This window comes from Sinocyclocheilus rhinocerous, unplaced genomic scaffold (genome assembly GCF_001515625.1).
Source record: "Sinocyclocheilus rhinocerous isolate Xijiao unplaced genomic scaffold, SAMN03320098_v1.1 scaffold1441, whole genome shotgun sequence".
Taxonomy (NCBI): Eukaryota; Metazoa; Chordata; class Actinopteri; order Cypriniformes; family Cyprinidae; genus Sinocyclocheilus; species Sinocyclocheilus rhinocerous.
Window position 1 is genome coordinate 582,454 of NW_015654063.1, and position 12,583 is coordinate 595,036.

A 12,583-nucleotide genomic window follows, 5' to 3' on the forward strand; every position below is an offset into this window, starting at 1 on the left:
GAAGCCTTTGTCTGTCACATAAAGACTCACCAGTTTGCGAAGGGCGTTCTCTCTGTAGCGGTCGTAAGCATCAGAGTGCACTGGAGGCTGAATGAGGTCCGCGTCAACTTCAGCACCAGGACGACGACAGTTCTCACAGCGCCAGCCCTGGAGAGATAGCAGGGGTTTAATCATGGGAATATATAATGTAGAAACTCTTTAATGTGTAAATACACTGAAATATAGAGAAGACGTGAAGCCTAGTGTTACCTGTTGTCCTCCATAGCAGGTACATGTGCAAATTGCTCCGAGATACTCCTTCTGCCACTGGTTTCCCACCTGGTAGAGCTTCCCATCATCATAACAGGTGGATTCATCTACAGCAGAGAATGAACGTCAATCAACCAACCATTAAATGTTGAAAGTTGCTTAGACTCAACTGTTGAAAAACTCTGCTTACGGGGTTCACACTTGAACTCTCCTTTCCCGTTGCCCAGACAGGTGCAGCTCATCATATGTCCACTCTCAGCATGACGGTCCCACTTCTCGCCAATTCGGTAGTTGTGGCCATTTTCATGGCACCACTCTGTAGATTCAAAGATGTGTGTTGGTTAGTATGTAAACCCTCAAAAGTGTCTGGAGAAATACATTTGAGAGTTTCCAGTGAATTCATCCTTCACACACATTCATACAGTGGTTATTGCACATAATAAGCTGGTCCCAGAGTTTAATATCGTCTGGTTAAAGGCTGACAATACAAATCTGAGACATGAGCCACCTCATCTCTGGCTGCCATGCTTGATGACCTCTACAAACATGTCAGGAAAAGCTAGCATGAGCAACAGTATGGAGTTTGAACTCCACATGTGTTTTACTTCACTAAGAATTGCATAAAATATATAACATAACATTTGTAATTGGCAAACGGTCACCCATGCTAGAGTGAGGTGTGGTGTTTAGCATGTAGCGGCACAGCTCATTCACTCACTGGATGAATCACATCTGAAATGACCACTGCCGAGGCCAAGGCACTTGCACCAGAGTTTAAAGCCTGTCTCGGACATGCGCTCCCACTCTGCGCCCACCTCATGGTAGGTGGCGGTGAATGTGTCGTAGCACACATCCCTGCCTGTGGGAACCACTCCAGCCCCTGGAACTAAAGCATATGAGGAGTCAGGAATGAGCATGTAAACTTCTGAAATGTGGTTACAAATTTGTTTGGTTTAGGGATTATTTACCACTGTTTCCGACAGTCACAACATCTTCCAGGACTTTCTGTTTTTGGTCTCCATTGACAGACTCCACAAGAACATTATAGGAGGCACCAGAGGTGAGACCGATCAGTGTAGCGCTAGTGGATGTACCAGGCAGACGCATCTGAAGAGGAGAGAGTGTATGTATTAATCACTGATAATCACATCAGTAGCTATATAGTAGCATTATATAGGACCAAACAGGTAAATTCACACTTTTGCTTAGTTTTTATACTTGAAGTGTTATAGGTTTAGTGCCTGCGGGTTTGTTTTAGCATACCAATCTATTAATAAGGGTTGCTACATATAAATGTGTTTTTATTTTTTAATTTACAGTTTCTACCACAATAATTACAGTACAGTAATATATTAAATTCTCTTGATTTAGGGGCTTGCCTCAGCAAATGTTGATATACACTACTGTTCAAAAGTTTGGAATCAGTAATTTTAGTATTAAATTATTATTTTTATTCAGCAAGGATGCATTAAATTGATCAAACGTGACAGTAAAGACATTTATAATGTTACAAAAGATTTCTATTTCAAATAAAAAAACACTATGTTTGAAATTCCTATTTATCAAAAAAAAAAATCATTGTTTTTCAAATAACTAAGCAGCAGTTCACTGACAAGATTGATGATAATAATAATAATAATAATAACAATAATAATATTTATTGAGTACCAGATATATATTCCCTAAACTTTTAAACGGTAGTTTATATATAAAATAATTGTTTAATTATTTATTTTATAATAAATTAATTATTAAATTATTAAGTTATTGCATTTAATCATTTACCATGAAATGCTCTTATGCACATGGCTCAAATCAACTTTTTAATGTCCATTCAGTAATTCAGTCTATTCAGTTATTTTCTGCCACAATAATGTACGGTAATATTTGAGATCTTCTTGATTCAGGAGCTTTATCAGCAAATAATGATCTATGCAATTAATTGTGAATAATTCGATTTTTTCAATAGTTTCAATATCAGATTTGATTGTTTACTCACCTGGAAACTCTTCTCATTGATCTCTGTAATGGGACTGCATGACACCACGTACTCTGAGGTTTGCGGCACAGGCTGCCACATGATTGTGGTCTGGGTCTGAGCTTCCTGGGGCAGGTTTGTCTCATTGTAAAGGCCACCGAAGGGGAAGCCAGGTTCAGGCCCCTCGCTCACCTGCACCACTGGCACTCTCTGGCCATCTGCTCCCGGCAGGGGGATGTAGACCAGAGGCTCGCGGTGGCTTGGGGGATGAGGCTGCTGGCCTTTATTGCCCAGGTTGTAGCTCTGATATTCAGTGTAGATGTGTTGGCCCTGGTGCCCCAGTGTGTTGTGTCTGTTTGGCCCCAGCATATGCACGTGGTTGTTAAAGTGGTCGTTGTCTTCTGGTACATCCAGGATGTCATGGCGGGGCCGGCTGGGGTCCGGGAGCTGGGGGGTCAGCTGGTGAATTTCCAGTTCTAGCAGGAAAATTGTGTTGGGGCAAGCAAATGAGTAATGCAATAGCATATTGCAGCAGAGGGCAATGTAAAGCACATTTAATTCATTGTGCTTTGATTATATCAGCCATGCATTTATTTCTTTTAAATTAAAGTGATTAAAAAAGGAGCTGCACATATCATGTAATATTATATAATACATATCACCAGCCTTGCTATGTAATATGTATTAATAGCTTCATAAAATATCGTCATAAAATGTATTGTAATAACAGTTTTAGTGCAAATAGTACCCACAAACTACTTAAAATATGCATTTTAACATGTAGATGTGGATTCAGCAAGAACGCATTATCAAAAGTGTCACTAAACATATAATGTTACAAAAGATTTCAAACAATAGTTGTTCTTTTGAATACTCCATTTGTCAAAAAATCCTTAAACTATTACTATTTCAACATTGACAATAAGAAGTGTTTCTTGAGCAGAAAATCAGCATATTAGAATGATTTCTGAAGGATCATGTGACACTGAAGATTGGAGTAATGACTGCTGAAAATTCAACTTTGTATCACAGGAGTAAAATATATTCTAAAATATCTTAAGATACAAATCAGTTATTTTAAATTAGAGACTTATTTTTTTTTTAAAAAGTAAAAAGTAAAAAAAAACCAAAGGTGTACTTACGAGTTTTTGCCTTTCCAATCAATGGAATGCTTCTCTGAGCATTATTTAATGCCACAATCTTGATAACGTACTCTGTGCCCGGTTTCAAACCTACATGTATAGACCACAAAAACGTTAATAAAAAACTATCAACATAATTAAGGAGAAACAAAAAGGCACAACATTATGAAAGCTATAAACAGAGAAAGAACAGTACCAGAGATGGAAGCGAAGGTCCTGCCAGCCTGAGGTCGAGGGGTCAACTCTTTAGGAATGTCTCCAGCCTCTTCATAAGTCACATAGTATCCAGTGATAGTGCTTCGTGGAGGCTCCCAGGTGAAGGAGATCAAAGTAGGAGTCAGAGAGGTGAAATGGAGGTTTGTGGGTGGGCTGATAACTGGTTTTGCTGAAAAAAATATTTATTAAATAATTTATATTATGTTATATTATATTATATTTATTATATTATACCTGTAGTAGCTGTAAGGGTGAAAGGCTCACTACGTGAGCTTCCATTCAGAGTATAGATATTGATTTTATAAGTGGTTCCTGGCTCCAAACCTGCAGAATCATATGATCAAATCAATCTCAGTTTTCAAAACAAATATTTACCCAGCATATGCTGCAGCCTGTAAAACAAGTTAATATAGTTATATTGTTTTGTACCAGTAATGGTGTAGGTGCGTGAATCGGGTTCAATGGTTCTCTGGATAGGGTTATGGCCGCCCATGGTGGGTGTGGACTCTACCAGGAAGCCAGAGATGGCCTCGGTCTTAGAGCGCCAGGTGAGAGTGATGGAGGAGTCCTTCACATTGGATATACGGACACGTCGAGGTGGACTGATGTCTGGGAAAATGAGATCTAGATTGAGTTTTGGCCAGCACACAGTAAATTGGTGGAGAATGTGGGTCTGATTCAGTGATGTTTTAGGGAAGGTGGCTTACTGTCAGGTGTTGTGATTTCTCCTTTGACACGACGGCTGGTGAGAGAGTTCTTCACACCGTAAACCTCCACTTCATAATCAGTGCCAGGCTATAAACACACATACAGGGGGAAGAAATGAAGCAAAGCCTTGAAAATGTGCTTCACAAAACACCATATAATTTTCTGAAAAAGTCTGGCACAGGCTTTAATCTTTGATCTACCCACTGACCAAAATGACAAGGTAGACGTACAGTGTGAGGTTTGCCTGATGGAGATTAGCATTGCTCTCTTACTGCCAGTAACCCACAACCACAGCTAAAATCAAGAAATAAATGCCTCAAAACCTGAGGAACAGCTGTTTCGATAGAGATTTTTCCATGAAACCCCTCAGTGCTGTTTTAAGCACTTTTTGGCACGAAAAGCATGAGAGTATTTTGTTCTACATTACGTCTAATATCAGTAAGGTTAAAGTTTTGAGAGAATGAACATGAACACTGCAAGTGTGAGATGGTTATTCACCATGAGTCCAGTGGCGTGGAACTCAGTTGAGTCAGGGGAGATGTTGTCCTCTTTAGTGGGTCCATTCTTGCTCTTGGGGGTGATGGCCACACGGTAACCTGTCAGCCTGACGTCAGAAGAAGACCAGGAGACAGTGAAGGATGTCGGACCCACCTGGGAGAAGTGCAGACTTGTGGGTCCAGGAATAGCTACAGGGAGAGAAGAGAACATTAAAGAAAAATGACCAGATTTTAACATTTTCTAAAGAACACAACACTCACTACCACAATACTACAATGTTGTGAAGGATATTGTTGTAGGTGTTTAGCATGTTACTGTGCAGTTGCTAAGGTGTTCTGGGTGATTGCTAGGTGGCTACTAAAGTTAAGTTACTTTAAGTTACAGTAAGAATACAGTAAATAGTAATATTGTGAAATATTATTGCAATTCAAAATAACTGTTTTCTATTTGAATATATTTAAAATATATATTATTTATTTCTGTGATGGCAAAGCTGAATTTTTAGCATCATTACTCTAGTCTTCAGTGTCACATGATCCTTCAGAAATCATTCTAATATGCTGGTTTGCTGCTCAAGAAATATTTCTTATTATTATCAATGTTGAAAACAGTTGTGCTACTTAATAGTTTTGTGGAAACTGTGATACATTTTTTTCAGCATTTTTTTGTTTAAAGTTGCTTGAAAAGATACAAGCACACTTCACTTTAATTTAATGATTTAAGGTTTCATTCACTGCAAAACTTTGGATTCATATAGTGAGGACTGAGTAAATAATAAGCAGCATTTATAATTAGGTTACATTTTTACATAAGGAATTAAAATTGTATAACAATACAATTATTTAAAATATTATTATACATTAAAATTATTATTACAGTCAGAAATACTGAATTTTGATAGACCTGATCTTAAATAATAGAAGAGTAGCTGTCCAAAGTAATACCTGTTGTTTGAGTGCCCACCAGTGGAGTGCTGGGGGTCCGGTCATGCAGTGCAATGACTTTAACAGTGTATTCTGTGCCCGGTCTGAGGCCATGCAACAATGCAGTCTCATCCTCTCCATGTGGGGCAGGGAACAGCTCTCTCTCCCCCTCCTCTGGACTGTAGTACAGCACTCTGTAAGAGGAGACCACCCCATCAGGACTCTCCCAGGAGATGCGCATGGAGGTTGAGTCCACATCAGTGAAAGACAGGTCTTTGGGTTTGTCCACCACTAGGAAAAGAATATTTGAAACTATGAATGAATCTGTTTCAATTAAACCTGATGTCATTACATCTGCAATATTATATAATATTTACAAATTGATGAATTAACAGTGACATGTTCATAAGTCTTTAACATCCTTTGTGAAAAGGAAGTGAAATTCATTTTATTGAATGTTGTACTGTACTTGCAAATTAATAATAAAATTAATGAAATTAAAGCCACATGTTAAGTGTACTTAATTTTATGACTTTCTTGAAACATTTAAGAACACATTTAAAATGTACACTTTGTAATAATATCAAATAAAAAAATTATAGTACATTTTAAATCATTGTTTTAATAATGTTTTGTCATGCTTTAAAGTAGTATGCTTGATGTGTTGACATTAAACACATGTAAAATACTATTACTAAACTGTACTATTTTAACTGTAATGTGTTATTTGATATTACATTAAAAATGTATATTAATCGGATCAAAAAAAGCACTCTAATGTTCAGCTAATTGCATTTAATATAAAATTAAACTATAATATACATTCATTTAGTTGCATTTAATATACAAAAATATCTGAAAACATTATATTCAGTTTGTACAAAATTAGCATTATTTTTGTAATAAGCACTCCTTTAAAAAAATATGCTAAAGTGTACTTCTGTTTCACAAGTGATCCAATCACGTTTACACACAATATGACACTGAAGCAAAAAAAACAACTCCTACTTGTGACTATAGTTTCGACCAGAGGGGGGCTCTCTCCGTCCTGTCCCAAAGCATACACACTGACGGTGTACTCCGCTGTCGGCATCAGGCCAGAGAACGTCATTTCAGTCTGGTCTGCAGTTAGTTACATGTGAAGAACACACCTATTTAACTCTCACTCTGACAGCATTACCACCTCCATTTCAAGAGTAGGCACAACACAATATTTTTTATTGAGAATGATAAGCATTACCTGGAGCAACCACCTCAGAGAAAGTAGGTCCCTGTCCATTTAGTGGAGTTCCTGTGACACGATATCCTGAGATGGGACCCACTGCTGGGCTCCAGCGTACAGTAATAGTGTTGTCCTTCACATCAGTCACCTCCATTTCTGATGGAGACTCGATATCTATGTTTAAAGAAACAAAGCCCATTATTTATACCTTTTTGCTCTCAACTGAGTGTAATTTCTACACCATCCTGTCTTTTGAAATCCTTAAAAAGTCTGTCAAATCAGTGAACAAAGATCTGACAGACATTCTCAGATGCATCGGTTTACCCGTTCTGTGTATAACATGGATGGGGGTGCTGGACGCAGGGCTGTCCCCTCTGCCGGTCACAGCGTAAACAGTGATAGTGTAATCAGTGCCTGGACGGAGGCCTTCAATAGTGGCAGTAGACTGGGAGCCGGGAACAGTAAATTCCTGAGGAGCGTCAAAACCTCCTGGATGCGAAAAATTAGAACAATTCGGTCAACGCCAAAACAAACTATGGTAAAATGACCATCAATTCACACAAAGACGAATATTCTGTGGAAAAAAATGGTGCAATAAACATTTAAATTTGAAAAAATCTGTTCAGACTGACAATCATTTGCATTTCATCAGTGTACCAATTGTTTTTACAGAGAGGTTCTAATTCCTTTTCCATTGCACTTCAAATAAAGATGGCCCACCAACAAGATTTGCACTTTAGGTCACATGACCAGAAATTTAAATTTAAAATGTAAAATGTATTAATTGTAAATGCATTTTGACACACAATTACATTAAAGATTATTGTGAATACATGTAAGGTAAGAGCAAATGCATGGTGTATAAGATATGTGAGCAAATAGGATCGCACAGGGTCTTTATGGGGACACGATTTTGAGGGAGGGTTAAATTTTTCACAATTTCTTGTCATTTTGTGTTATTTTATAAATGTCATAGTGAATACAAAAATCTGAACTGCTGTTAGAAAACATTTAAATACTGTTTGACTTCCTTTCTTTGTGCCAAGCGGATGTCAGAAATGTAAACTTGTGTAGCACTTTGTGTCTCGGAGTAACCAGGGAATTTATGCTTTTCTAAAAATCTTTTCTATTCTATTGTCAGAGTCAATCTGCATTTTCTTTCTGTCCATCTGCCATTTTTATGCATTATTTTGAACAGACACATCGCATGTGAAAATCAGACTGAATTTTTTCATGCCGAATATTGGTGTTGGTGTGAACTGGCCTTAAGTGACGTAAGCTTATCAACACTATTCAACATGATCCAAATCACCTACCCGACTCTCCGTGTGTGATCCTGTAGTACCTCACAGTGACAGAGGGGGCGTCCCAGCGAACGGTGATGCTGGTTGGCGTTGAAGAGATGACTTCCAGGTCAGTGGGGGCATCAGAGACTAACAGAGAAACAGTGATGACAGACAATTAGTACGAATAAGATCTAAAGTGAGCTGCAATGAGAAGACAAAAGTCAGAAAGTAGCAGCATACTGGTAGACTGAGTTCCAGTTAGAGGCAGACTCTCGCGGGATCCGCTGACGGCGTAGACGCTGATGCTGTAGTCGGTCTCCGGGGTCAGGCCTGTGAGGGTGAAATGGCTCCTCGATGGGGGCAGTCTCTCCTCTTTAGCACGTCCCCCACTGGTCATTTGGTAGCGGATACGGTATCCTGAGATAACGGCCTGAGGAGCCTGCCAGCGTACGGTGAAGGAGTTGGTGCCAACATCTGAGAACTGCAGGCCGACAGGTGCATCGAGGACTGTGAAGTAAAAAGGATGCATGACTTAGTCAACCAATGAAACAGATCTCTTATTTAACAGTTTTAGCCAACAAACTCACCTGTTCTCTGAGTGCCAATGGCAGGTGAGCTCTCTCTCTCTTCATAGACACAAATCACGCTCACCATGTACTCAGTGTTGGGCACAAGATCTAAAATCACACAGGGAGTCTCTTTACTAATGAGTATTCACTACGGACAGAACTGCGCAAACAAATAAGGGTCAATTCTTTCATAAGTCACGTACGGCGAAGAACAACGTAGTTTGTGTTTCCATCTACAGTTTGCTCAATGGTGTCATCGTCGTCATCGACTGGATGATAGTGGATGATGTAGCGCTCGATATCAGAGGATCTGGGCACCTGAGGGGCTTTCCAGGTCACCAGCATAGTGTCTGCGGTCACTTCTCCGAATGACAGGCCAGATGGAGCAGGGACAGCTAAAAGAGACAGGAAGGAAGGCCATGATTTTTCATTTCCATTCAAAAGCTGCTGTGTTTTATGACATTATTTTTTGATGGAAGCAACAGACACATAGGAAAAATATTTCTGTGTAAAATATGACAGTGACAGTGTGACTGTTTTATCAGTGTCACATTTTGGAGGGCTCTTAAACAGTGTTATTTTAGTATTATTTATATACTATTACCATAAATGATATTAGGAAATCATATAATATTATTGAATTGAATTACATTTTCAGGTTTCATTTGACTTTTGGTTTGTTTTAGTTTTTATATGTTGATATGTGCTTTTGTCATTTTTTAATCTAGCTTTATTTTTATTTCAGCTTAGTGATTTTAATACTTCCACTGAAACTTGAAGTACTAAAACACTTTATTCAGAAATAGTGAGATGTGAACCTCTAGCTTTATGGCTTGTTTAAAAGCCACTGGTGGAGGAAAGAGTGAGAAAATGAGCACCATCTTTAGAGGTCTGACTGAGAGTCTGTTTATGTGAAAGCAGACTTCACACAGTCTGATGCCATGTGGGTCTACACATCAGTTTTCTTCAGTAAAAAGAGAGTAAGGAAGAAAGAAACACAGAAGGAGTGGGGGAAGAATATGAAAAAGGATAAAGTGCTGAAACAAGACACAGCTGCTAGTCTTTCCTCAATCGGCTTTCAGACCGGGATATGGCTGCCATATGTACTTAAACAAAGAAATACTGTAGCAACAAAGAGCAGGAATATTCAACAAGTATGAAGGCACAGATTTACTGCACATTCATCTGGGTCAACAGGTCATTATATTTTTCACAGTTTTTTCTTCATTTCTAGTCCATGTGTTTAAAATGTAAAAATGTAACAAAATAAGTGCTGACCACCACTTAAAGGAGCACTTTGTTTTGTTTTTTTTACTTTATTATTTTGACTTCCCATTAACATCCAACTCTATTTTCCCCATATTTTTCATATACCCTGCCATTCAAAGTTTGGGGTCAGTAAGAATTTTTTAAAAGAAATGTACTTTATACTTTGTTTAACTGTCAAATGTGACACTGAAGACTGAAGTAATGACTGATGAAAATTCAGCTTTGCCATCACAGGAATACATTAAATTTCAAAAGAGATTAAAGAGAAAACCCTTATTTTAAACCTTTTTTCTTTTAAGAAGTCCTCAACAAAGACTTATTTCTGTCAGATTTCTATGTCCTGGAGACATTGTCCCTACAAGGACATGTCCCTACAAGTATAGTTAGACACACACACAGACACACACACACACACACACACACACAAACTCTTACCTGTTTGCTGGGTGATGGTGATTGGTTCGCTCTCTCCATTTTCTGTGACTGTGGTGACGGTTATGTCATAATCAATACCGGGCTCCAGACCATGCACAGTATAAACGCCTGCCGTGGGCTCCACAAATTCAACAAAGATTGGGACACTGTCCCCAGCAGCCAACACCGTGATGCGGTAGCCGGTAACGGCGGTAGAGTTAAGAGGACTCCAGCTGAGGCCGATAGTGGAGTCAGTGATGTTGATGAAGCTAAGGTCAGTTATTTTGGGCACATCTGGAGGAGAGAAGGTGCCAGAGACCCGACACAGACATAGACAAAACACAGAAAGATGAGGTAAGTCATCTGACCAGAAAACAGAGCTTTCATGGTTCATATTGTGAATACTGAACCATGGAGATGAGTGTTAGGAATTTGTGATTTGAGAATAGTACAATCACAAAATCGTCTGATTAGGATTAATGCTGACAACAGAAACATATGCTTTATTGAAAATTACTGAGAAAGCAATGCGTATTAAGTAAATTCTCTGTTCTCTGTATTTAATATCTCAATAGACATTAAAAGCAAGCACTGCACTGATTACAATACACATGCTTTCCCAATTTATGCGTAGTTACTGACATGAAATTGAAGTGAGTGGTGATTTGTGATTCAAAAAAAGCTCTAAGACCTACCCGGAGTCAAAGTGGTGGAGACAGGAACACTCTCCATGTCATCCTTCACAGTAAACACGCTGACATTGTACTCCACTCCTGGACTCAGATTCTCTAACGTGCACGAGTTCTGTCCTGCCTTCACAAACTCCTCTATAGAGTTCCCTTGTTGCCCTTTGGTGGGAGTGCAGGTCACCCTGTAACCTGTGATGTCTGCGGGAACAGAACAAGTGTTACCAAGGGAAGAGCAAGCAGTACATTTGCATAGTGAAGGACAGAACATACTTTCATTATATAGTGTTCCTGCATTTTATTTTAGACCAAATGAATTTCCATGACTTTTCATGGAACCTTTTAGTTGTTTGTACGCAATTGCTGGAACATTGGAATTTATGTGTTTGGAAAATTATGAACTAGTTTGATTGATTTTACTGATGAAGATCAGCATAAGAGAATGATTCTCTCACAAATCAATTTCTTGTTAATTAAATATTTAGCAACAGAGTAAAAAAAAAAATATATATATATATATATGTATATATATGAAAATTGCATGACAATTTTATTAATTTCAATTACTATTATGTAAAATAAATAAATATATATAATTATAATTAGAAATATAAGATATAAAAGACAACAAGTTTGGGATCGGTAAAATTTCTTTGATGTTTGTAAAAGTCCCTTACTGTTCTCTTACTCATTTTACTGTATTTTTGATCAAAGTCTCAATTTATATTATCAAAAATACAGTGAAAACAGTATTATTGTGAAATATTATTGCAATTTAAAATAATTGCCTTCCATTTTTATATATTTTAAAATGTAATTTATTCATGTGACTGCAAAGCTGAATTTTCAGCTTCATTACTTCAGTCTTCAGTGTCACATGATCCTTCAGAAATCATCCTACTATGCTGATTTGCTGCTCTATAAACATTTCTTACTATTATCAAATGTTGAAAGTTGTGCTGCCTCATATTTTTGTGGAAACTGTTACACTTTTTTTAGGATTATTTGATGAACAGAAAGTTCAAATGATCAGCATTTATTTAAAATATAATATTATTTAGTACACAGTAATATGTCCTTAGTGTCACTTTTGATTAATTTAATGTGTCCTTGCTAAATGAAAATATCAATTTAAACAAACGAAAGTGTATATTTGAACAGAAGTGTATTTGTTTTGAAAATTTAACAAGCACATATAAAACAGGATTTGTTCTATTATGAGGAATATCTCAGTACTAACTAGGGATGGAACGATTACCGGTTTCACGATAAATCACGATAAAATGCCCTGACGGTTAGTATTATCGTTTAAAATTTAATTATCATCAAAACCGTATTTGATTATCGCGCTTTTGAAAACTCGCGGTAAATCCTGTCCAGCCAGCATCAGTCTGACGCAGAAGCAGCATGCAATGTGGTTGTT

The 12,583-nt window shown here is 37.8% G+C and overlaps 1 protein-coding gene across 1 annotated transcript in view; it reads right to left on the reverse strand.

The window, feature by feature from the left end:
- Window positions 1-12,583, reverse strand: part of LOC107716781 (fibronectin-like) — a 35,778-nt gene that overhangs the window by 7,914 nt on the left and 15,281 nt on the right. The window contains exons 24-45 of the mRNA XM_016523333.1: window positions 11,170-11,361; window positions 10,496-10,768; window positions 8,995-9,186; window positions 8,810-8,899; window positions 8,463-8,729; window positions 8,253-8,369; window positions 7,261-7,425; window positions 6,955-7,110; window positions 6,723-6,836; window positions 5,736-6,005; window positions 4,792-4,979; window positions 4,293-4,380; window positions 4,015-4,194; window positions 3,820-3,909; window positions 3,566-3,754; window positions 3,370-3,459; window positions 2,249-2,703; window positions 1,218-1,356; window positions 968-1,135; window positions 440-565; window positions 250-356; window positions 31-147 (exon numbers count right to left, since the gene is read on the reverse strand). Coding sequence (XP_016378819.1) covers window positions 31-147; window positions 250-356; window positions 440-565; window positions 968-1,135; window positions 1,218-1,356; window positions 2,249-2,703; window positions 3,370-3,459; window positions 3,566-3,754; window positions 3,820-3,909; window positions 4,015-4,194; window positions 4,293-4,380; window positions 4,792-4,979; window positions 5,736-6,005; window positions 6,723-6,836; window positions 6,955-7,110; window positions 7,261-7,425; window positions 8,253-8,369; window positions 8,463-8,729; window positions 8,810-8,899; window positions 8,995-9,186; window positions 10,496-10,768; window positions 11,170-11,361 — 3,773 coding nt within the window. The remainder of the gene's footprint in view (window positions 1-30; window positions 148-249; window positions 357-439; window positions 566-967; window positions 1,136-1,217; window positions 1,357-2,248; window positions 2,704-3,369; window positions 3,460-3,565; window positions 3,755-3,819; window positions 3,910-4,014; window positions 4,195-4,292; window positions 4,381-4,791; window positions 4,980-5,735; window positions 6,006-6,722; window positions 6,837-6,954; window positions 7,111-7,260; window positions 7,426-8,252; window positions 8,370-8,462; window positions 8,730-8,809; window positions 8,900-8,994; window positions 9,187-10,495; window positions 10,769-11,169; window positions 11,362-12,583) is intronic.